The sequence below is a fragment of the Plectropomus leopardus genome, chromosome 23 (genome assembly GCF_008729295.1).
Source record: "Plectropomus leopardus isolate mb chromosome 23, YSFRI_Pleo_2.0, whole genome shotgun sequence".
NCBI lineage: Eukaryota > Metazoa > Chordata > Actinopteri > Perciformes > Serranidae > Plectropomus > Plectropomus leopardus.
Window position 1 is genome coordinate 15,071,600 of NC_056485.1, and position 22,647 is coordinate 15,094,246.

Below are 22,647 nucleotides of genomic sequence, written 5' to 3' on the forward strand. Positions count from 1 at the left end.
AACTATTACTGAAGCTACGCGCTAAAACAAGCACCATCATAGGCCTACATGTGAGATTTAGATTGGTTTTAAATATATTTTTTATTTTACTAAGTAGTAACTTTAGCTGCAGTTTTTAATATTGTTTTTGATAATGTTAACTATGTATTTACATGTTTTAGTATCATTTAATCTCCAGATGGTAGTTTTCAGTCCATCAGTTTTGACTTTTTGTCTAATTTTGATGCTGAATCATCCGTTTTGTATCACTGTACACATGATGCGTACGCAGCTCAATTGTTTCTATGGTTACCCATCAACTTTCTGACATTTTTAAACTTTCTGAAAAAATAAAACTTTGCCATTTCATTTTGTTGATACGTTTTGAAGGCAGGGTTTGTAGTTTTAAATTCCTCATGGGTGTTTTGACTATGACAACCTTGACTGACGCACACACACGCACATGCACATGCGCGCACACACACACACACACACACACGCACACACGGTTGCATATGCACAGCATCACAGATTGAACAGTGTTTACAGATTACACTCATTCTGAACTGACCCACTCAGCGTTTGAATGGAGGGTAGACTCTGTGTCTCTCTCTCTCTCCTCACACACACACAAACTGTCGGTCCGTCTCCAGATTTCTTCTTCTAATGTCTTTTTTTCCCGCAGCTTCCCGCCTCCCCTCAGCTTGGGAAGAGGCTGCATCGCTACGATCTGATTGGTTGCTTGGTCGGTGGCTGCCTGCGCGGTTCTGTGTCACAGCGTGTGTTAGTGCAAGGAGGGTGCGTGGCTGGGTGTGCGTGGATGTGTGTGGTACGTGTGAGGGCGGGTGAGGTGGGGGAGTGACGGGGTTGGTCAGAAACGGTTGGTCGGTTGATTGGAGTGCCAGGAGTGAAGAAATCAAGGTGCAAAGATCAGGGCTGAGGGTCGTGACCTCACACTTTTTTAGGGGGAGGGGCCAACTTGATGATCTCATCTTCAGAGGGCTGGCGGATGATGTCTTTTAGGGGGGGAGGGGTCAAAAAGAAAAGAGGGTAGGGAGAGAGAGATATATATCATAAGAAACCTACACTTCCAACAGCACGCCTATTTCTTCTGCTGTGGATCGAAGCTGTCAAACAGTCTGGCCATAAATATCCGACATGCAACTTGAAGTTTTAAGAATACTTTAAAATCAAACCTTATTTTTTGATTCTGATTAAGGTCTACATTTTTTTAACACTAACCACTCAATGTATTTACATTCTGTAATTACCTCTGTACATAGCATATCTATGTATTAATGCTGCCATTCCCGTGTGGGATTCAAGCACAGGTAAGCATGAAGGATTCACAGGAAACAATGCATGCAAGTAACCGTTTTTTCAACCGGCATCTCTGTGAAGCACAACAGAAACACATATAGCATGTGGCTACTGTTGTGAAATGGATGCGATTAGGCTTAAGGCAATAAAAACTACTTTGATAGGTTTAAAATATCATGTTTTGGGTTAAAATAAGTTTGTTATGTAATGTAACATGAATCCATCAATGCATAATGACTTTATGTAAACTGAATAATGTTATGCTAAAGCTACATTTTTTTTAAATGCTTTTTTTAGAAATAAAAAATGCATTATTTAATAAAGCAACAAATATTAATATGACATGACAAAAAAATAAATAAACCAAATAATGCAAATACAAAATCATCTGTGTAAAAAAAAAAAAAAATTAAAAAAAAAAAAAATCGTGGTAACACAGTTTTTTTAGTGGACATCACAAAAATGATGCTACCGGACAAGAACTGTGCTAAACACTCATTTAGTCATTTTTAATAGTAGGAGAATTTTGTTCGGCCACTGCGCCTGTGTTTTTATGTCGTTTGAACTCAACCTGGCAGCAAGATAAATTTCACTGAGCTACCATAAACAAACGCACAAAATAAAAGAAAAAAGAAGAAATACACCAGAGAAATGAGCAATTTAGCGCATAACCCATCCCTTAAAACATTCCTCATTTTTTAAATAAATATTCTATTTATTCCTGAAATAAAATCATATAAAATATATACTTAAACCAGAATACATGCATAATAAAGTCAAGAATCATGCTTTAAATCACATTTCTTTAGAGAGAAAAAGGCCCAAAGGAGATAAAAGAGAAAGAGAAGAAAAATAAATAAATCAATAAACCGTTTTTTAGACTTTTTATTATCTTTTGTATGACTCTAAAATATGAATATTGACCGTAAGACTGAGCTCTGAGGAGGCAGTTTAATTCTGGACTGGTTAGCAGAAGGGCTGCCGCTGTGAAGTAATTTCCCCAGCGGTGTTAAGGCCCACTCAACGGCACGATTATGTGGTATCACCACCATATTTTGTTTTGTTTGATTCTGCAAATTACTTTTTTTTCTGATATTAGTGCTTTGTATGAAAGCTTTTATTATGCATGTTGTTGCTTTTTAAATGACAAAGATGACACCGTTTTGTAACATATTGAATATGTTTTCATAGTTAAATGAATTTAACTATGAAGGGGTCCAGCAATATAAGCTACAACTGTTTGCCGCCGCCTGTATCTATGAAATCTGTGGAGGTAAAAATGTCGGTTCAAGGTAGAGAACTTGCTCTGGATTAAAGGAGGTGAAGCACGCAGCCCACCAGTACGTGTGGGCTCAATATTTCTCTGCTGTTCAGTGATGTGAAGATTGGTGTTTGAGATACTTGTCCCACCAATAGCAGCTCAGCACTTTGTCACACTGCTGGCAGTGAAGAGAAACTTTTTTTTGGATTCCTAGTCTATTAATTATACAACGACCCCTTTAGGGTACTGACCCACAATTTGGGAACCACTGAAGAGACGGCAGTTTTCTGTTCAGCCATTAGAGGGCAGAACTTGGCCAAATTAAGACTGTTAAGAAGCTGTTCAAAGTGACTTCTTTCAAGTCAAATATAGAGATATATAGATAATGCCCAAAAAGGGGGTAGTATTAGCCTGATATTTTAGAAAACTGATATCTTACCCTTTCTCAACGTGTTCAGTTACCTTTGTATTTCTTGGCTGAGGGGATGCGTGTGAGCTTGGTGTCGATCTCGTCGTCCTCGGAGATCTTGAGCACGGTGGTGCGGTACTCGATCACCCTCGTCAGCAGGTCCGGTCGCCGCGAAATCTCAAAGATGTGCTCGATGTACGACAGATTATCTGCATGAGAAGTGTTGTTAGAGCTGAAAAGACTTAAAGGTCCAGTGTGTAGGATTTAAGGGGATATACTGGCAGAAATGGAATATAATATAAGTTTTCTTTACGGTGTCATCACCTGAAAATTTGTTTTTTTTTGTTCTCCTTACCTTAAAATGAGCTGTTTATGTCTACAAAAGGGATCAGGTCCCTAGTTTATGGAGACATGTTGCACCTCCATGTTTCTCTACAGTAGCCCAGACCGGACAAACAAAACACTGGCTCCAGATAGAGACATTTGCGTTTTCGCGGCAGACACCGTAGTAAGAAGCCCAGGCGCAATGAGCAGCGCCGGAGTTGAACTGTTTGTAACATGTAAGTGCTTTATTTTATGTGTTTCTAGTGGTTTAAATCACCAGATCTGTTTGTTTTGGAGACAAAGTGAGCTTTGCACATATTTCGGCTTTCAGTGAAAACCTCCTGAATGTCTGGATTTTGCCTTATCGGAGAAAAAAGGTGACTTCAAATTAGCATGGGGTGGAATAGCATTCACAGTGACATGCCAAAGTGCATCAGAAATACACTGATTTTTAAGCTGAAACTGCTTTATTCGGTTGTTGATCTTTTTAAATCACTGATTCATCTATTTTGGAAAAGAAGTGACCTTTACAGAAAATTCGGCTTACGGTAAAAACCTCCTAAACGTCTGGTTAAGAAAAAGGTGACCACAGCTTAAACTCATGAGAGAAAAGGGAGGAGCAGAGATTCACTGATTTGTAACGTTAAATTGCTTTACCAGATGTTTAATAGCAGTTTTAATTGCCTGGTTTGTTTGTTTTTTTGGGAGGGGAAGAGTCCTCTGAGGATAAAAAACGTCTTCAACAACTGAAGGAATTCTAGCTGGGAAAACTTTCAGCTGGTTGCAACCTGCAATTCACCACTAGATGCCGCTAAATTCCCCTTAATTTTATAAACTTTACCTTTAAACGTATCAGCTGAGGGTTTTTGGATGTGGAAAAAAAGAGCTGTGTTTCTCACCTTGGGCCAGCTTGTCGTTCTTCTCCAGGTAGCTGAACCACTCCTTGGAGGAGGTGATGTTGTTGCTCTGGTCCTCGGGGATGTCCTCCTTGCAGGCCGACTTGAGCTGCTCCAAGTCTTCGTTGGTGATGTTTTCAGACAGGTCGCTGAGCAGAGAGCTGTACTCCGCCATGGTCTGCTTAGAGACAGAAAGAGAGAGAAAACAGTTATAAATAAACAAGGAAACTAAAGTGGAAAAAAAAAACAAAAAAGAGCGACTGAAAACATCCACGTGCTGTTAAACAGCCCACCTACTTCCCAGAGTCCAGTATGGAAAGTTAGGAAATCTTCACTAATGACAATAGCACACTGTCAGAATGGGATGGAAAAGCACAAAAATACTGAGAACAGATTATATCACAGGACTTTATAGCTGAAGGACTGAAAAGACTTAAAGGGACGAAACAGGACGAAAACACTGTCTTGCGCCTCCCAAAGGAGAGATCTATGCACTCAGTGAAGGAATCCTGTCAACATTTTGGGCTTTTGTTTTCCATCACAATGAAATCTATTTATACTGACGTTTACATTTTCCACATCCTGACCGAATCTCATGAAAAGACAAAAACTGACTAAACTTACTAACGAGTACTGACTGTTCAAATCCTGAAAAATCAAATTCCTTCGTAGACTTCCACCGTGGTCCAGAACTACAAAAAAAAAGAGTCCCAGGGACTTTGTTTCCTGCATTCTGGTGACTTTTACAAAATGAAAATAACAAAATAATAAGGGCTGCATTAGCATATTTCTGCTACATTAAATTTGGTTTAGTTTTTGGTTCAGTGAGGCATAACTGCAGACTTTTATCTTATCAGTTAAAGCTCTGGTCAACATTTCTATAGCTCTCTTTCTCCCTCTAGTGGCCTGATTGAAGTACTACACAAGAATCAGAGAATATTCAAGATTCAACTTTACTATTGTAAAACGAGCATAACAAAAATGCAACTGTGTCATCTTCAAATGGGATGCTGTCTTAATGATTACACACATATTTACAAATATTAAAATATGACATGAATAAAAAAGCGATACATATTCAAGGAAAAACAAACAGGATATAAGCAACATAAAGCCAAGTTAAACTTCTTTTTAAAAGAAGCCTATTATGGATGTATGATTGGTTAAAAAAAAAAAAAAAAGGGCACAAAAAGAGGAATAAATAACAAAAACAAAATATGTAACAACATAAAAATATTAACCTCTGCTTTCTAACAAATTGTTACTTTAAACATTGGTATCAGCCCAAAATTTCACAATCAGTGAAGGAAAATATTTTATATTTTGGATTGGTACTCTGTTTTATATGTGATATGAGTTCAGGTATTTGAATATGTAAAATAAGTCAGATAGGTGCTTCCTTACTTATAGCTATCCTACTTGGACCAAAAATAGATCAAAGGCAGCTCTGTATGTACGCGAGATATTAAAATACGTGGCTCTTTTTCAGATTTAGAGCTGAATTGGGAACAGTGGTTTTAGGATTCAGTGCATAGGCATGCAGTGATTACAGATCAGGCGTGTGTTTAGGACTGACTGTTGCCAAAAATGCAGGGTTTAGGTTACCCTCACAAAGATAAAGTATTTGTCTGTGTGTGTGTGTGTGTGTGTGTGTGTGTGTGTGTGTGTGTGTGTGTTGGCATGCGAGTTGTTCAGAAAGACAAAAAAGAAGCCCAGTGAAGACAGAAAAACAGACAGTGATTCAGGAGTGTTGCGAGGCCGTCTGCTCCGTTCAGCTGCGTCAGTTTAGAAGAAAACAGATCAGGAGGCAAAAACAGGGTTAAACTGGGTTATTAACATATTTGGGTCAAGCTCTTCATATTCATGTGCATCTTCATATCCAGATGATTGCAAATATCTGTGCATATTACTGCAGATATAATGGTGATTTGCACAATGTGCAAACAAAACAAAATCATGTTATTTTGTGCAGAGGGGTAGCTCTCTCCTTCACAGGTTTTTACAAAATCGACTGTCGGATTGAAATTAATTGGCAAAAATAAGGGAAATTCAGTAATCCTGCAAGTCAATTTTAAGCAAAAATAAAAAAAATTCTCTCCCTCTTTGGTGCTAAATGTGAACATGAACAACATAATGGGATGCCGCAGCCACAATTTCCAACCTTGCATCTAATCACATTGCTGTCTCAGGATTTCCTAAAGTCTTGCCTTACAAACATCCCGGTGAGACTTTCCCCAGCCCTTCGTGAGTTTAACGAGGCAGTGGTTTAGCTATGTGGAAATGATTAAGGTCACCTAAAAACAGCTGCAGTTAAGCTGAAAGGGATCCAGTGTCTCTCTCAGGGACACTTGGGCAACTTTGGAGAGCGATACAAGTTGCAGCCTCCCTTCTACCCATCTCTCCTCACATAGGCTACCCACAACATGCATCTGAGCACATACATCTCTTTCTGTGTCACACACAGCAACCCCAGCCCCCACTTTCCCTGGCATCCATGCGGCTGGCGAGAGGCTGCCGCTCATTGCAGTGCATCATGGGCACTGGCACGAAGCTCTGTCTGTCTCTGATCCCCTCAGTCTCATCACAGATAAACACGGCGTACAGAAAGCCCAGAAGAGGCTCTGTGATGAGTGGTGTGACCTATATAACTGAGCTGCTGGTACCTGCAGCTGCCACCAGAGGGCCCCCATCCGCCGTGGAGCATTAGCAGCTTAAGCATCTAATGGCACAACAATGCCATCATCTAAAGCATGCTCACAGGGATATATGGATGGAAGTTGATGCTCTTCGGCTGAGCAGCAGACCCTAAAACGATGATCAACAATGGAAAAAGACCGCTCACTCATCAAAAAATTATTATTATTAGATTTGACACAGAATTCAAAGTATCTTCATTTCCAGATAATAACTGGCGACTAGATGACTGGATCTACATGCACACTGACAAACAGCGACAGCATTTAAGTCGGCGTGCCATGTATGCTGCAGTACCAGAGGCTGACTTAAGGTCGTGATTTGTTTGTCTGTTTCCTAATGGCTAATTGGTGGCATTTGGTTTGGTTTGTCTGATCCACGATCTCAGCCTCAGGGCGAGAGCACAATGATGACAGAGCGCTTTTACTGTGCATGTGGAGAGAGAGAGAGAGGGAGACAGAGAGAGAGAGCGAGATTGTGTGTGTGTGTGTGTGTGTGTGTGTGTGTGTGTGTGTGTGTGTCTGCGTGTGTGTTACTTCAGTCTTAAATGTCACATTCATCTCCTCTCTAACCAGAGCAACTTGCTCAATCAACACAAAGTGCTGCGTGGGAGAGAGCAGGGATATGCACCTTAACTCCAGTGAATACAACAAGGGTCTGAATACTGTGTGTGTGTGTGTGTGTGTGTGTGTGTGTGTGTGTGTGTGCGTGCGTGCGTGTGTGCGTGCGTCTCCTTCCGTGAAATGCAACTTTGTGAATCGTGTGTGTGCATGTTTGCATGTATTTGCGTGCACAAAAGTGAATGTGTGTTTGAACGCCTCGACTCACGAGCTTGTGAATTGTGTGTGTGTGACGGAGGGAGACTGAAAGAATGAATGTGAGTGTGTGTGTGTGTGTGTGTGTGTTGGTCCCGGTGCCTCCTCTCTCGACCCAGGTCGCCCTGCCTGCTCTCTGTTTTGCACCACAATGGACTGGCGCTGCTTTTGTGTACTTTTAGAGGAGAAGGGGGAACAAAAAAAAAACTACAATGGATAGAGTGGCTACATTTAGTGTTTCTCTCTCTCACACCACCTCCCTCACATAAGCCCCCCCTCTCCCTGTCGCTTTTAACTCTTTCTCAACCACCAAATAAAGAGGTTTTTATGAAAATTTTCAGTCTTGGCCATGTTACAGAATTAAATTTTTTTTATTCTATTAATGTCACTATTATTGTTATTATTAATTTACTTATTTATTTTATTAATTTATTCGTTTTTTTAAACAATGATTTATAATTTTTGTTTTTTTTGTTGCCTTCTAAAATTGTTTGATTATTTGATTTTCAGCTCTAACTCTCAAGCTCCTTTTCCATTGCCAGTAGAACAGAGCTGTGTACATGGCTCTGTAGCAGACAAGGTGTTTTTGGTGTTTCACGCACATGCCGGAAAACAGGTTTGTAAACATTAGTAAGAAACATGGATGTAAAAACGTTATAGTGGTTACTTATTTACGAGTGGTATTTAGTGGCGGAGCATCTTTGCATCTTGCCAATTAAGGGGCTAAAAAGAATGCTTTCACCCTATCATGCAAGTACAGAATTTCATTTCTGTCATTTGTAAAGGAAAATCCATATTTTAATTTTTTAAATCTTTTACATTTTTAAAAAAAGTACTATACAATAATCACAAGAAACCTTGTTAAAATTATGACTTATGCTAAAACAATTAATAGATAAACTAATAACATAATTGACATAAAATAAGAATGAGAAAGTTTTTTGTTATTTTTACTTAATATCTTATCTTATCTTATAAGAAAAAAGGAAATCTATAATTGTTTATTTTTGGCAGAAAGTAGTAAGTAAGTACAAAACAGGAAATTAAGTCTTTATATTGTAAAATACGTTAAAAGAAGTTTAAAATGATTATCAAGTATTACTTTCTGTGCCACTTTTTTGTTTGTATTTTTTCATTAGAAGATCCAATCCCATAAATACGGGAAATATCAGTATTATAACCTTAAATAATACTTTATTTGTGCACAAATATGCAATACAGGTAAAGCTCAGATCAAAAGATCCAGCTTTTGCTGTTGCCAGAACACAATCACAAAAAAATATAAAAATAAAATGAAACCACCTGTAATGACAGCTGTAATAATTTATCAGTGATTATTGACAGAGGAAGGAAGTTATTCCTATTACACAGCTATTTCTGTGAGGGCTGACTACCATGCATCAGCGTTTTGCAAAATGTTCTGAGACAAAAATGAGATCTATACTTGCATTTTCAAATCCCTGTGCAACACTGTAGTCATGCTCTAAGTAAAAGAGTTTGTGAAATCCCCTCTTAGTAACGCTCCCCCCTCCTAGTCTCTCTGGGACGAGCCTGACACTGCTTCCATACATAGAGTCCCACTGTGCTTCACATTCTCATGAACACAAACATGCTTTTGTCTGCTCGTTCCTCTGTCTCCGCTGCCTGTGTGTGTGAGTGTGTGTGTGTGTGTGTATGTGTCTTTAAATGTGAGAAAGACAGAGAGGGAGAAAGAGTTTTCACTGAATTTATAATTACAAAGTCAAATTCAGCTATATATTAAACTGTTCAAGGAGTATGAACAATAAAATAGAACTTATTTAAAAACAATTTTTTGGGACGAGACAAAAGTAAACAATCAAACAAAGAGAAACAGAAAAAAATTGAAGAAAACTACAAGTAAGTGAAAACTCTATGACACCATAAATATATACCATTTATAGTGTGTTTACTGGGTTACATACGGAAGTTTATTGGTGCCAAATCATTTGGATGCACAGTGAATTAATTCAAGTTGTGATCAGTCTGCAAAGGAAACATTTGCACTTGTATAAGGAGGTGTTTATGCTCACTTTGAAATCTCTAACAGCTTTCTCTGGCAGTTTTGGCTCATTTTACGCATTTGGGGGAGCTTATCAACAACTTTCAGCATGCATGCTTAAACAGCATTATACTGTGTCTTTCCCAGTTCAAGTCTTTAAAGGAATAGTTTGGAAAAAATACTTTTATGTTTACTTGCAAAGAGTTAGATTATGGGATTGATATCTCTCCTATATCGATCTGATAAATATGAAGCTAAAGTCAGCAGCTGGCTAGTTTAGCTTAGCATTTCCCTCCTTTTCTACTTTTTATGCAAAGCTATGCTAACCGTGTCCAGGCGCAAGCTACATATTTAGCATAGATGGTATTCATGTGACAGGGTTTAGCAGGATGAAGCATCATTTTCTGGTAGTTTTGGGCTTTTTGTAAAAAAAAGAAAAGAGTTAAATTTGAAGCCAAACACAGAATTATATGGAGGTACCACATTTTACCACAAGATCAAGTCGCACTTGATTCAGCAGCTGCTACTGAGTGGAACAAACTTTTTGTGATATTGACTGAAAATTACATACATTTTAGCCAACAGTAAGTATATTATTTTTTGGTCACGGCCACAAACCGGAAACTTTAGGCTACCTGGCAATCGCCCTATAGCCAGCTGCCACCTTTTTTTTTTGTTCCCCGTCCATTGCGGTGCTTTCAAAGTGAGCAGCAGGAATAAATAGAAATGGTGCATGATTTTAGCGAAATGAAGCATTTGATAATACTCAAAGAAATGATATCACAATAGGAGAAAATATTCATGTAAGCACTGGCTGACCATTTCTATTGCAGAGTTTTAAACATGAAAAAAGAAAAGTTACAAAAGAAAGAAACAAACAAAAAAACCCCATCATGGATTATTTCAGTAGTTTTGTCATTAATAAACTTCCATAGACCTCATGTTGTGCATGGATGCCAGTCTTCTTCAACTCCGTGACGAAACTGTTAACCCCCCACCACCACATCCAGCACAGTCCGCTTTACATTGTGCAATCAGGCCATTATCCATCTCAAGGAGTCCCACTGTTCCCCCTATACTGCTCCTTTTCTCTCCTTTCTCATCTCTTTTCCTGTTTGATCCATTCTCTCATGTCTGTCTTTATCTCTGCGTCTCATTGCAAAGAGGTTTCACAAATGTGCAACAGCATGCACAGAATGGAGGCACAAACATGCTTCATAGAGCCGACATAGCAGCAATTGATCAGTGTATTTCAACAAGTACCTGAATGCAGTTCTAGGGCAGTGTATACACAGAGATAATGTCAAGTAGAAATGTCGAAGACCTTGGTCTGAAAGCTGTGACGATATCAGCTATGTCCTCCAGCGCTTACAGAGATCAACTCTTGTTATTTTATTTTCCATTATACTCCTCAGGTTTCATGACACTTATTGTGTTCACTATTACCTTTCCATTTTCAATTGCACTGATAATTAACCTGCTGAGTGCCTCTCTTTGTTGAACACACACACACACACACACACACACACACACACACACACAAACATACATATATACCACAACCACCAAAACGCCATTCACCCTCCACACCAATGACGTTGCCATGGAGACCAGGCCTGGCTTTGCCTTTAGGCCTGGAGACTGTTACCTAGCGACAGGGCAGAGACCATCCTCCCTCCCCTCTTCACTTCACCTCACACCCTCCACAACTCTTTCAGAATAAAAGAAGAAGAGCAAAATAGTACGGCTGAAGAACACATTTTCCATGTGCAGTTCGAGTGAAGCCAGATTTTCTTTTATTATCACAAAATTTTAGACAATTTGCAACACAGAGACACAATATTTGTTATGAACAACATTAGGTTTGGTTCACAATATCCAGCATGGTGAGGAAAGATACAAAAAGTGCAAGAAAACACTCTATACTAAGGCTGCTCATTTAATTGAATTTCAATTGCAATCTAACAAAAGCTTGGAACTGCCTGGCAAGAAAAAAAAGATCAGTATCAGTAAAATAAGACCAAAAGTTTCTTGTTAAAACTAGATATTTGCCATGTTTTTAGAAAATATTTTGTGTTATAACATGATGCTTTCATGTTATAACAGGAAATTTTTGTCATAACAAGAAAAGTTTCTTGTTGTAACATAAAAATATCTTGTTATAACATGAAAATACCATGTTAATGTAAACCCCCCACAATCTACAGTACGATAAATTCATGAAGGCTAGAAAGAAAAATGGCGCTAACGTTACTGTTAATCGTTGTCCTTGTCCAGCGAAAAACTCATTCACAGCGACACTGCAGCGCATCACAATAACTACTGCTCTGACATATATGTCCTGTATATACTGGCGGATACATATCCATAGGAGATGAACTGAATTAGAGTGAGGGAGAAATTTATTTTAAATCTTATTTTAATGCAAAGATTTGTACATTAGCAGGAACGTATCACGACACAGAAATGAAAGCTCTGCTCTGATGTGACAATATTTTGCCCATAAAAACTATAAATAATAGTGATTATCATTTTGGCCATAATTGTGCGGCTCTATTGTACATGCATACATGAGTGAGTACAGTGAGACAATATGAGACATCGTGACAGTCATATGATCAATTTACATGCTTGCACAACTCTTCCATCTCTGTCCCTCTTTTTATCAAAGCCATGCATAAACAGAAACAGACCGTCTCTCCTGCAAACACACACACAGACACACACAGCGCTGGCCAACTGTGCTGGACTTCAGCATGGAGACAAGCCTTTAGATTTCACCATGGCAACCAAACCACCGGGATAGCAGCTCAAAAATCTCTCTGACAGAGATCTGGAGGGGGGAATAGACTCTGCTTTACTGTTTTCTATACAATATATCCAGACTTAATGTGTCTGGTTTGTCTTTGTCTGTTGTCTTTGTTTAGCTTGCTCTTTTGCTCAGTTCTTCTTCTACACACATGTCCTCCTTTTGTCTCTGTTGTTGTAGGCCTTAATGAGTCTTTCTCAGCCTCTTCAAAGTCTCAGTTGTTTAAATTTACAATCTATCACTGCACAGATTCCTTTTAATGACACTTTTCTCAGGACATTTAAGATGAATAAACCTCAAAGATGTATTTTACTGCTTGATAAGCCTTATTTCATCAAACTGGGACATCTATACAGTACAAAGAGGCATACATTTTTGAAACTTTTGCTATATGACCAAAGAAAACAGAAGAAAGGGACTGTTGATTTTACTTTTGATAAAGAGATAGAAAACCTACAACTAATAGAATGCACTGCGCCGCACCACAACAATTAATGCTCCCGGTGGTGGGTGACGTAATGTGAGATGAGCCATTTCAACACAGGAAACAATTAGGCAGCTGGTTGGTAACAAATAATCTTGAATTATTGTTTAACAGTACGCTAAAATATGTCTCTGAAGACATTTAAGGCAAGAAATAAACAATGCATTAGCAGAATCTTGGTTTGTATTTGATCTGTGCTGCTTAGTTTAAGCTCAGTTTTATCAGCCTCCGTTTTTACATTAGGAAACAGTATGGCGCCCACGTCTTAATCACAGATTCTCGTATTACAGCCAAACAGTGCAGTAAAATATGTTTCTGAAAACATTTTAGGCAAGAAATAGGCAATACAATAACAGCATCGTGGTTAATAATTCATAAGCGCTTAGTTTTAGTTCGTTTGATCTAAGTTTCAGGAAGTGAGAGAGACGGGCATCTCTCTCTTGATCCACTTCTATACTCTTTGTGTTTGTGGTGGCAGATTTGGGCGGTATGTTATTTTTCATACCCACATACTTTCCTCAAATTTCACTGGGGTATATGGTATATGACAGTAAAATTGTATGGCGCTAACACCCCCACACAGCGATGTAAAAAAGCATGCTAATATTCCCCACAGTCTTTCTCAAAATTGCTGGCCGTTGGCTGTTTACAGTCCTGTAATTTATCCCTTCTCCACTAGGTGTCGTGTCATCTTTTAGCTCAGCTGCCTTTTCCATCAGAAGAGACTGGAGACTGAGCTCTGGTGGTGCTTGCAATGAGTTTAATAGAAACAGAAGCATTTATATTTATGACTGTATTGGAAAAAGTTACTTTTGGGATTTCTAATACCCTGGTATACCCTAATATCACCCAAGTCTAGTGTCAGGCATACTGAAATGTGGAAGTACAATTTCTCGTTCAAACAACAGCCATCAAAAATCTGATCAAATGTGCTACATTTTGCATCATCTGGTGGATTTGAGCTGGGAGATCTGGGCGCTGGAAAAATTAAGGGAAGTTATCTCTACTTCTTTGCTCATATTACAAACACTGTTATGGTACAAAACTGGTTGAAAAATGGCAAAATATCCCTTTAGGTGTCAAAATAAATGCTATTAAATATTGCTCAGCTTCTCTACCTCCTAATTCCTTTTTCCAATTCTCCCCGAGTCCTGTTCCTTCATGTTTTACTCTGTGAGTATGAGCACATCGTCTCCATCTCCTTCATTAAATCTCCCATTAAATATACCCTGACATTTCACAACCTCCTGTGCTCTCATTCTCTTTCTGAGTGTATTTTTCTCCTTTACTCAAATGGACTGAGAGGCAGAGTGTAGGAGTCCCACCCACTCTCCATCTTTAAATCTCCCATGAAACTCACCTCGACTTCACAAAAATCTGTTCAGCTGTCCTTGTATGGCAGTGTCTATTCCAGAACAGCGAAGCTCTTCATCCAAAAATGAAATAAAAAATTATATAATTACCTCATAAATTTTTTCACAAATTCAGGCAATGTTTTTGCTGTTTCTTACATCTTGTCTCTCCCTCTCAATCAGTCCTTTTTTATCTATTTGTCTGTGCAATAAACAGTCTTCCCCTCCCTCTGAATATATCTTCAGTCTTTCCAGAGCAGCAGGAGGTGAGGAATTAGTGAGTGGGAGGCAGAAGATCTCGCAGTTGCAGGTCGAAGCGAATGTCCGCCTCCAAAATCTACCTCTCAGGTCAGAAGTCTCTCCTACCCATCCGCAGATATAATTTTGCATCTCTCAGTGTGTTACTAATTAGCTTTTCTGTCAAGCATTTTACTTCAACCCACGTGCTCACGCTCACTCACTATAAAATAAAATATCTTAAAAAAAAAAAAAGAACAAGAATTTAGCTAAAATGATTCTAAAAAATGTCCGTCACTCTCTCGTTTTTATTGACCTGTTGCCTAATGCAGCAGAATTGTATTTACTGAGGCAAATGCACGCATTACCGACAAGTAATGGCTAAAGTATACATTACTGCAGGAGATAACAGCCTGCACAGATAATGCACTCCAGTTTACAGACTCTTTTAATGCATGTGTTACATTTACGAACATGCTGTGCACAGTGAGAGACTGTTGATAAGTTTTTGAGTGCAGGTATTTGCCTTTACAGTCAATTTGATGAACATGAACAGCATGCATTAAACGTACTTGTTATCGATATAACCTGAGTTCTGGTATCTCCATGTGCTGTTAATTTTATCAAGATGATGAAAACAATATTGGTATAAATTGTGAGCTCATTTCTGCAATATAGAGGTATGTCATGATACCAGAGATTTTGTCCATATCAATACCAGTGAAATTCTTGATAACCAATATAATACCACAGTAAAAAGCACAACAATAAACCCCACTAATTTATACTTCACGATCCGCCTTAAACGCAAAATACTAGAGATTGTATATGGAGGGGAACATATATAAAGATATAGCCTGTAGTATATTAGCAGAATTTTCTATCCCCTCTCCACTGTTATTGGATATTCTACCCAAAATTAACCAGTTTTCAACTCACGGCAACAATAAAAAACACCACTTCTGACACCAACACATTAAATAGTCCCAAAAAAGACTCACAAAGACATCAAAACTGTGCTTAATACCGGTTAATAATCATTGGGTAATGTTAGCTGTGTGATGCTTACAGTTGGCCCTGTCAGTGTGCAGGCAAACTATCACCTAGTACCTCTTGTGTGGAAAAGGAAGAGAAAGAGAGAGAGAGAGTGGAGCAAGAAGGGGCTATGCGACTCAATATGCTGTGTGCATCTCTACAACGAGATACACATGCGATTAGTGCATTCAGTATTAACTCATTACAGTAAAAGATGAATATAAACTTGATGACCTGCTTACACTCCTTTAGAATACAACATTAAACACTACAAATCACATATAGACAAGCTGTATGGCCCCTATTCTGTACATTTATGAGTAAACCACTGCTGAATCTGACTGCCTCTCAAGCAACACTTGGACATTGATCAGCGCTCGATGCAACAGGCGCTAAAACGATCCAATCTGCCTCTCTGCAGGTTTCCTTTCTGATACCAAACAACAAACACTCGCCCCCTGCAGACGGCGAGCGAGCACGGGGAGACACTGTCCAGTCACTGCAGGGATCGACCAGCTCTCGCTGCACATTGCCATGTAACAGCTTTATCCACCGCTGCTACACCGCTGCGTCCTGCTGGGCTACAGAATGACACCATGCTGTCAGCGTGCAGCTGTGCCTCCTTTTTCATTTCTACTGAGGTGGTTGGGGGCAGTTTGAGTTTTGATTTTCTGTCCGTGCTTATTTTGGTTTCCGTTTGGTTTGGTTGCAAGCCCTCTGTTTCTAGATTATCGAACCGACACTGAATAAATGCACCAAATGCTGCAATAAAAGCGCACAGATCGACACATGGACATGAAGAATATTTTGTTAGTCTGGCTTCCTGAAAGTTTTCTCTGCTGGATAAATAATTTCTTGACAATCACAGCTGCAGAAAATGATCTGCTTGAGAGGCTTAAGTGCACTTTAAGTATAAACCAGTCGACAACCTGCTGAGTTAAATCAAAGTGCCTGATGGACACTGGGTGGATCGGAAACCACAGCCTCAAACCAACACTGTGCATTTCTGGTTTTGGAGCGCAACCAAAAATCGCAAAAGTTCAAGTGATTGCAAGATTTATGAGAAAAAGTATCCATTCATTCAATCATTTCAGCTGCTTATCTTTCCGTCTTCCGTAAATATCAGTGTTATCAGTATCAATATTAACCCTTTGAACTGATTTCTTTCAAAAACAAGGGAAAAAGTTTGAGCAACTTAACAAGATATGAGCCAAAAATTAGCATAAATAAATAAATTGATAAAATGTTTCTATACAAAAAAAGTAAAATGTACAAGTACAAGAAAATTACCAAATTTGGGGTAAAACAAAGAAAATGAGATTTTTAAAAATGTTAAAAATAACAAGAACAACAACAATGAAATAACCTAAAAAAGTGATTATAACTAAGAATTCCGTAAAATATTTCTAAATATATAGTTGTGATAATGATAAATACAGTTTTTTGGGAAATTTTCCCCAGGCTTTCCAAAAAGTAGTTTTCCAAATCTACTTGCACTTTACAGAAAAGTTCTTGCTAAGTTGCTCATTGCCTTTTTTCCCCCCGTTTTCTGAAGAAAGTTCCAGGTCTCAAAGGATTATGTTAAGGCAAGGTGCATTTTTTGTGGACTGACATATACAGATCCTTTATTTAGCAAAAAATTATGAAAACGCTCCACTACAGGTAAAAGTTAATCCTATTTCATAAACTTGTTGGTTTTAATATAAAACAATGCATCTGATTTTATAAGCTTATCATATGATTTGTTTCTAAAATTGTAACTATTAAGTATCTTGTTACTACAGCTATTAGTAACTTTCTATAAACTGTGAGTGCCCCAAATTTACAATATGTAGCCTGCTTACATTTCACCACAACAACTTCGGTAACTTCTGCACTTTAAAGACCATCAAATATTCTGGTTTTGCTGACATGACTCATAAATAATCACATCTCTCAAAATATGAGATGGATTCTGTAATGGACATATTATGACTTATTCATATGCAACACTTATGTTCAAGCCCTCAGTCAGACTTCTGGCTGTTATTAGCAGATGTTCTGTTTTGCAAAATGCCAAATTTAGTGAGGAAGATGACATTTATGTTGCCTGTACTGGATGCCATTTTTCACCGCCGAGTCATCTGGTACATGCATTCACACGCACATACAGACATCTCACATTCAAATACAATCCTGCGATGGAAAGGTCAAACACGCTGCTCCGAGGTTGTGCCATCTGGCTTCTCTCCTCGTCCACATCTTTCTCAACTGCTTCTTTTGTGTCGGTTTCTCGGACGCAGAAGTCGTCATCACAGGAGCATCTTGCTGCCGGGAAACATTAGAATCGATTTCTAACCATTAATCTTACTTTGACATCTCTCTTGCTGAGAACTTTGCCTAGGTTTTCCTGTCTTTTCCCACCTTTGCTCACTTGTTCTGTCCTCCTTGTCCTCTTTCTGCGACTCCTGCTGTTTCTCTCTCTCATTTGTTTTTGCCTTGGATGAGATTCCCTGCCCATTACCACAGGATTAACCCTCTTATGGTCACTCGTGTGCTCGCGCCACTCCCTGGACAGCGAAAAGAGGGATATAGAAGTGAAGAGGACGAGCAGAGGGAGTGATATTGTGCACGGGATTATGGGATGAGAGGGGGTTAGATGACTGAGCGCATAGGGACAGAGAGAAATAAGGAGGTTTGGTCCTTCTCCTTACAGACGGCCTCGTGTCCAATGAGGCAGCGAGCACTGCCAGCTCTCATCAGTTCAAAAGCCCAGAGCGAGAGAGATCGGGAGAGAGAGAGATACGGAGGAAAGGAGGAGGTGCTAATCTGGGGAGAAGCCGTGAAGCGCCAGAGAATATAGGCCACTGGCCCATTTTTCATTGAAGGGAAAAGAAGATTTGCTGTGTGTAAAAATAGTGCTGCTGATTCAAATATCTTCATCTGTTTGTTAACAATCCATTGCTTTTGTCTTTTGTCTCTTTTACTTGATTTGTCTTGTCCTGTGCATCCTCCTGAAGCCTTTTTCCTAACTTCCTAGCTTCATTCAGCAATCATCAGTGACATTTTCTAAATAAATTTATCATTATAGAGTTAGCATGAGTGCAAACAGCTGTCAGGGCGAAGAGAACAACAACACAAAAAATAAAAGAAACTTAAACTTTAAAGACAGAAAAAACAAGACTGTACTTTGGCACAGTGATGCTTTTGGGTAGCTAACCTTACAAAAAGCTCAAAATGACAATGCTGACATGCTGCTGTTTGGCAGGTATAATATTCACTAATTTTTAAAAGGATTTCACTGCTGGAAAGATGGCCTTTTCCTAAAACTAGTAGGAAGTATTATCTGTTTGCCGAAAGCCTGATAGCATATAGCTTTTATTATTTCTGCCTTAATCCACCCTTAAAACGCCAAATGTGTATCAATCCCTGACTAAAAATAGTCCCCGACAAATACACAATTAACTCCTGTTTGGATAATGTTTGCTAAAACTAACAGCTGCTTCAGTATATTACAGAGCTTTTCTAAAAACAAAAAAAAAACAAAAACAAAACTCCAGGTTTGTGACCCCTTTCAAATGTTTTAATCTTTAATTGCACTTGGAGAGCCAAAGACAGCACGTACTGAGTGACAAACAAACTGTAGGTTTGAGTCTTTCCAAAGAGTTTGTTGACATTAAGAAAGATATATCTTAGGTGCATGGAAAAAAAAAAAAATTTGAACATCTCCATGACAACTGGGCGACTCCATCTGCTGCAGACGATTGTGTAAAACTCCAAAACAGCTACTGAGCGGACCTCCGGCCTCTTTCTTTAAATCCCCAGCAGTTACTGTTACCATGCAACTGCATCTTTTTTAAGTCGATTCTATTTTAAAGCAATGTCCAAGCCAACATAGATTTGATTAAAAAATAATTAAAATGCATTTAATCTAAGGCATTCTTTATGAAAAACACTATTTCGCTACATCCCCTTTGTTAATCAGACCTCCAAACAGCTTCACGTTCAGCCTGAATGAAACATGATTAGAGCTTTGTGCTCCATGAAAAGGACTAATGGTGGAAGCGGTGACATTGTTGTTAAACCTGTTATTTAAAAAAATATTATTTGAATATTATTATAAAACGTTTCTCAGATTCTGTATTTCTTCTCTGACATCAAGTTGCAGACTTTTGATCATCATGGCTGGAGTTTGGTGAGGTCTCAAGGGTCAGACCATCTCAATTATGAAGTGATTTTCAATACTGATTTATGTTATTTATTTCCTTCCTCTCAGTAAAGTTTTTTTTTGCAAATTTTACACATTTATCTTACCATGTTTTTTTCTTTTTATTCTAATTTTATTTTATTTTTTTTAATTTAAAATTAACTGGCTTCCAGTTGAAAAGGGTATCGGCTATCAAAAGGAAAATTAATTGTTACTGACATCCCTTATACGGAGAGCCTCAATTTATCTAAATCCATGGCCTGTGTACTCTGAGTGACATGCATAACAATCTTTGTTTATATTTACTTGATGTGTTCACATATGTAATCACGACCACATATTTATCTGTTTACATGTGCAGGTATTTTCCTCCCTCTCATTTTTCTCTCAGCTATAGAAGAACATCAGTGAGAAGTCTGTGTAGGCAGAGCCAACAATCAATCCTCCCAAGTGACACACAAACACAAAAACACACTCACACACACCGTGGGCACCATGTGGATGTGCCCTGCATACAGATAGCCCTTATTTTTTGGCACAAGCTTGTGTGAAAGCCAGAGGGTAAAGGTCAGCGAAAGTGAGGGAGAGAAAAACCCACGAGACTTTCAGCTACTAAATCAAAATGTTGCGCTGCACCAGAATAAATAAAAAATGTGAAAACTTGAGTGTGAACGCGTGCACAAGAATGACAAAGATTTGTTGTTCCATTTCTGGGATTTTATGATGATTCTATGATTTTAGGACATTTCAAGGATTTAAGAACATTTCTCAGATTTTAGGATATTTATAGAAATTAAGGGCATATTTGGGATTTTATGACATTTCTCAGATTTTAGGACATTTCAAGGATTTAAGAACATTTCTAGGATTTTAGGACATTTCTAGGATTTAAAAAAAAGTTTCTAGGATTTTGGGACATTTCTCAGATTTAAGGCCATTTCTTTGATTTTTAGACAGTTCTAAGATTTTAGGACATTTGGAGTTTAGCTTGGACCACTGGCGGGGGATCCTCCACTAACCCTTTTTTGAATAAACAAGCTCTATTTTGATGCCAGAGGACCGTAAGTTGAGTATCTCGAGCTTAGATGGATGAGAAAACAAGATATCTCAAGGGGCTGCAGAGACGCTGCGTGCCGTGGAGACCTGGCTGCGACTGACCAGCCGAGGCTTTACTTCCTGCAGTCACCATGGACACACTTCCTGGCCCCGAGTGTTGGGCAGCGGAAAAAACAGCAGCCGCCAAGGGAGAGAGAAAGAGAGGAGATCGAAAGGGGTGAGAGAGGGAGAGCACAAAGGATGGAGGGAGGAAAAGACGGGAGGGAAAAAAAGCAGGACTCGGCATTGGAATTAAAACTGGAGCTAATCCCTTCTGCTTTGTTCAACACGACCCTCTTCCTCTTCTCTCTCTGACTCTTCCCCTCAGGCTTTATGGAGAGACGCTCTGCAGACAGTGGCTCTCATTTGTCAAATTATGTTCTAAAAAATGCGAGCAGAAGAGGCTTCAAACATATCCACAGGAACACGTTTAGGCTGCGCAGCAGACTTTGAACAGCAGCTTCGTTTACCGCATACGAACATCATTAGTCCGATTGAACACTACAGGACTCACTGACACACAAAGATTCAGCCAGGGGTGTCATGATACCAAAATTTTAAACTGCGATATAAAACAAAAAGAATCTTTTGATATCAGCAAAAAAGGGGAACAAATTGTCCTAGGCAAACAAAGTAGGCTGTTTTTCCGCTTTTCAAGGAATCCTACTGATATATTTCCAATGTCAGAATAAAACCACATGAATTTTACCTCAGTTAGTACCTGCTTCCATCATCTCAATCCTAGTTGGTCATAAACTCTGTCCAAGCATTTATTTAATTTCAGATAAAATCTAACATTTTGTTTAGTCTTTGTTCATGCAAATACTGAAAAAATGGTTCGCCAGTGCCAAGCATGGACGGAGCGGGGAGGTGCGAGAACACGAGGCCTCTTGTACTACAGAAAAGGAGGAGAAACTAGTGGAGCTGTGGGATGAACTAGGGTTGGCGTTTCGGTGAGTATCTGATCTAACAACCAGCACTTGTTTTAGTGAGAGTTCATCAATGTTGAAAAAGGTTCACCTCTCGATCCCACAGTCTCCTCCCACTAAAACATTGCAGCTAACCAACGGAGGCTGGAAGCCAGCTAAGGCGACAAAATATTTTTAAAAAAGCAAAGATTGAATGCATATAGAGGTTTTTTTTGGGGGGGTCATTTCTTCTTAAGATGCTCATTCTTCCCATATTTTTGAAAAAGAAATCAAGCCAAATTTCCCAGGTTTCAAAGAGTTGATTGTGAGAATTTGTTGCTTTTTGTGCTTTTCATGGTAAATGAACATGAGTTTTGGATTGTTGGTTGGACAAAAGAGGTTGTCTTTTTTTTTCTTTTTTTAAAAATTTTGGACAAAAAAATTAATCCATCAATCGTAAAAATAATCTGCAGATTAATTATTAACTTAAATAATTGTTAGTTGCAGTCCTACTGTGAACAAAGCCCAGCTCTTCATTTCCCCGTCTCCAGTATCCATCCAACTGTACATGAAACACTGAGTCTGTTATGACCGATGTATTCTTTTTATTGCTGCTGATTCTGTGAATACCTCAACAGCGTTTATGAAGTACTCATGATCTGCGTGCCTGTATGGAGGTTAATGATGTGTCCGACTGTATGCATGAATAGCTGCATGAATGTGAATGGCTGAATGTGCCACACATGTGGATGAATGCACCAGAATGAGGGAGAGACGGAGAGAGAAAAGAGAGAGTTACTCCATCCCGTCACTGAAGCTGCCG

General features: G+C 38.8%; 1 protein-coding gene across 1 annotated transcript in view; it reads right to left on the reverse strand.

Moving 5' to 3' along the window:
- Positions 1 to 842: 842 nt before the first annotated feature.
- LOC121961962 (astrocytic phosphoprotein PEA-15) overlaps positions 843 to 22,647 on the reverse strand; it is a 46,938-nt gene continuing 25,133 nt past the window's right edge. Inside the window, exons 2-4 of the mRNA XM_042512097.1 lie at positions 4,193 to 4,367; positions 3,023 to 3,178; positions 843 to 995 (exon numbers count right to left, since the gene is read on the reverse strand). Coding sequence (XP_042368031.1) covers positions 931 to 995; positions 3,023 to 3,178; positions 4,193 to 4,364 — 393 coding nt within the window. The 5' untranslated portion in view covers positions 4,365 to 4,367 and the 3' untranslated portion in view covers positions 843 to 930. The remainder of the gene's footprint in view (positions 996 to 3,022; positions 3,179 to 4,192; positions 4,368 to 22,647) is intronic.